At 35.2% G+C, this 3,113-nt stretch overlaps 1 protein-coding gene across 1 annotated transcript; it reads right to left on the bottom strand.

The window, feature by feature from the left end:
- Window positions 1-1,357: 1,357 nt before the first annotated feature.
- LOC106778693 (metalloendoproteinase 1-like) lies at window positions 1,358-2,677 on the bottom strand. The gene has a single exon (XM_014666677.2). It carries the CDS (start codon window positions 2,589-2,591, stop codon window positions 1,521-1,523), a length of 1,071 nt encoding a protein of 356 aa, XP_014522163.1. The 5' UTR covers window positions 2,592-2,677; the 3' UTR covers window positions 1,358-1,520.
- Between the last annotated feature and the right edge of the window lie 436 nt (window positions 2,678-3,113).

Raw genomic sequence — 3,113 nt, forward strand, 5'->3', positions numbered from 1 at the left:
CTAAACACAATCTTATTCCTGAACAAAAATCATTTTCATTCATAATAAAATGCTTCTCTGCAATAATAAAAGAGTTGGTCGAATCCACCCATGTCTTGGTTAAATCAAGTAAGAAACAACGACAGACAACCCACAACAAACCACCACAAACCCAAAACCCAAACCTAAAACCAATTACCCAAACATAAATCCAAATACCCAAACCGAAAACAACGGTATTTACCTTGGTCCAACGAAGGTCCAATTCTGAACTTGCCATTTCAGAGCACTGGAGAGCACTGGAGAGGACGAAAGTGTGAGAGAGAAGTTGAGAGCCCGATGGGAGACGATGAAACAGTGGGATAGAAGCACTCTGTCACACAAAACTAACGAAAATGACGAGGGGTAGAAGTGGAATCCAAATTCTCTTAAAACCTCTCCATTTTTCAGGCCAAAAAAATAAAAGAAAATTAAAACAACAACCAATAACACGTTGACACGTGACAGTGTCAAATGAGTGTCAAATAGAAGGTGTCAAAATAACGGATCCTTCCATTTTTATCCTTTAAATTCATCTTTACAAAACAAGCATAAGCAGCATTAAAATATATATATATATATATATATATATATATATATATATATATATATATTTTTGTATATATTTTTTATTTTTATAAATGGGATGGTATCTAAATGCTCCGAGATTTAAAAAAATAAAAAATAAAAAAACTTGGATGGAGATCATCCTTGTCAAAAAAATTGACAGCTGAATCTCTGGATTCATTTGATAGACTGTCTCTGAACAAAATCATAGCATTCAGTAGTTATTTAATTCAAAGTGAGATTCTTTTATACAGTGTTTCCTGCATAATTGTCTTTTCCTTTGTTTTCCCAGAACAAATATTTAAATAACCATCTTTTATGTTTTTAGGAAATTTAAAAAAAAAATGGGATAGTTTTCCCAAAAAATTACAAAAAATAGAAAATTAATTTAACATTTACAAGATAATTCGACATGACTTTTATAAATATATTAAAAAAATGCAGTAATAACAACTTTTAATTTAATTTATAAGATATCCTTTACATTGATATCTATTTTTAATCGAAACTAAAATTGTCTTAACTTAAAACTTTACTTATAGTTTAAATTAAACATTTATAAAAAAAAAATTGTTATAACAATTTTACTTTTTTATAATTTTATAAATTAATTATAATGAGTCATAACGACTTATCTTAACATATAAATTTTAAATCCTATTATCCCATTTTTATAATCTAAAAAATAAAAGATTTATTTTTATGAATTTTCCTTTATTTCCGTATTCAGTAATTTAAAAAATAAAATACTCCATTTTTTAAAAAAATTTCCTTTATTTCCATATTCAGATCAGAGGCCAACAAGAAACAATTACAACACTCAGATTAAAGACATTGTGGGGGAACATATTCCTCGATTAATCTTCATGGAAAGAAAACTATATAATATAAATCAAGAACAAAATCAAAGTTGCGTGCAAGACGTAAGAGGAGACTTAATACATAAGAAGAATGTAAGCAAATCCGAGAGACAACAAAGTGGTGATTGAAGGCACTCCCAAACACCCACTGTCGTCAGAGTCAACATTAGCATACTGTTTCTTAATGTTGTTCTTGTCAGAATTTGAGAGTTCTACCTTTCGTTCCTGCGATGGCAAAATGTAAGGGTACATAACAGAGTCATTCATGAAAGAATGGTCAAATCCAAGCAAATGCCCTATCTGATGCATCGCCGCACTCTCCAAGTCCAGAACTCCATCCTCCGCCGACAAGTCGCCTTTTTCACTGGGCAGCGCCCAATACATGTTGCCGTTCAGATTTATCTCAGCTGTCTTCACGTTAGACGGAGGGTTCTCCGTTATAAAGCTGAAGCCAAACAAGTCGCCGATAAGGACATCAGAGAAATTGTAGAACCCAACCTTAATGTCAGCGTCGTCGTAGGTTGTCTCCGTCAGGTTCAAAAACCCTGTGGCATTCGCCCACCGCGTGAATGCATTTCTGAACACTTTGGTGAAGCTGGGTTGGACGTCACTCTCCGGAAGAAAACCGTACGTGAGGTTTGTCTTTCGGAACCACCGGTGACCGGCTTTGGGCCACGACACGTTTTGGGTGAAGCTGTAGTTGAAATCCATGTCGGGGACAGCGCATCGTGGTAGCGAGATGAGTTTAAGGGTGTCATTGTCTATGTCGGAGGTGACTGGGAGATTGAAAGATTCCTGGAAGGTCTTGATCGCTGATAATGTTTGTTGGTCGACAGTGTTGTTGAATGAGTCGGAGGATGGAAGGTAGCCAAAGTTAGAAAGGTATTGTTTGAGTGGAGCGAAGCCTTTTCTTTCCTTATTCAGTGGGAGGTTTGGTAGTGTGGGATCTGGTTTCAAATACTTCAAGTATTCTTTATCCCATTCTGGCTTTGGTGGTTTTTTTCCATTGACCCAATTGATAACTTTTTCCTTATTCAAAGACTTGAATAGAGACGCAAGAGAAGACCCAATACCAGCCTTTGCGAAATGGGATTGGTGGAGAAGGAGAAGGAACAATAATAGGAACGCAGAAAGGCATGGTTTCATCTTTATCAATATAAATTCTTTGTCGATTTGGTCTATGCAGTGGAGTTGAGGAATAATATATAGAGGAAAGGTGAGGGTTTCGAACTCCACTTGTTTTTATGTAACGAAAATGATATCGCGCAAGTTTGAGAAACTGTATAAAGAAAGAATTTTCGCACAAGTTGCTGATCTCGAGAAGCACAACATTATTGGTGTGATTACAACAACTTGCTGATGACGAAGCAAATTGCTAAAGCCAACACGTGAAGTCTCGCTATCAGTCTCTGCAAACCTAAGCATCCATGTTTGATTCTATGGATTTGAAGAAAAGTGAATGATTTTACGTTGACCTCAAGTCTTCATCATCCTTTCAAATGATAAGAATGGCTAAAGAAGACATTGTGCATTTATACGTCTCACCTATAGAGGATAGAGTTAGAGATAAACCGCTAAGTAGTCAACGAATTTTTAGATGTTTTTTCTGAAGAAGTTTCAAGATTACCTCTTCCGAGAGAAGTGAAATTCTCTATTGATTTGGTGTCA

The sequence above is a fragment of the Vigna radiata genome, unplaced genomic scaffold, assembly GCF_000741045.1.
Source record: "Vigna radiata var. radiata cultivar VC1973A unplaced genomic scaffold, Vradiata_ver6 scaffold_436, whole genome shotgun sequence".
Taxonomy (NCBI): Eukaryota; Viridiplantae; Streptophyta; class Magnoliopsida; order Fabales; family Fabaceae; genus Vigna; species Vigna radiata.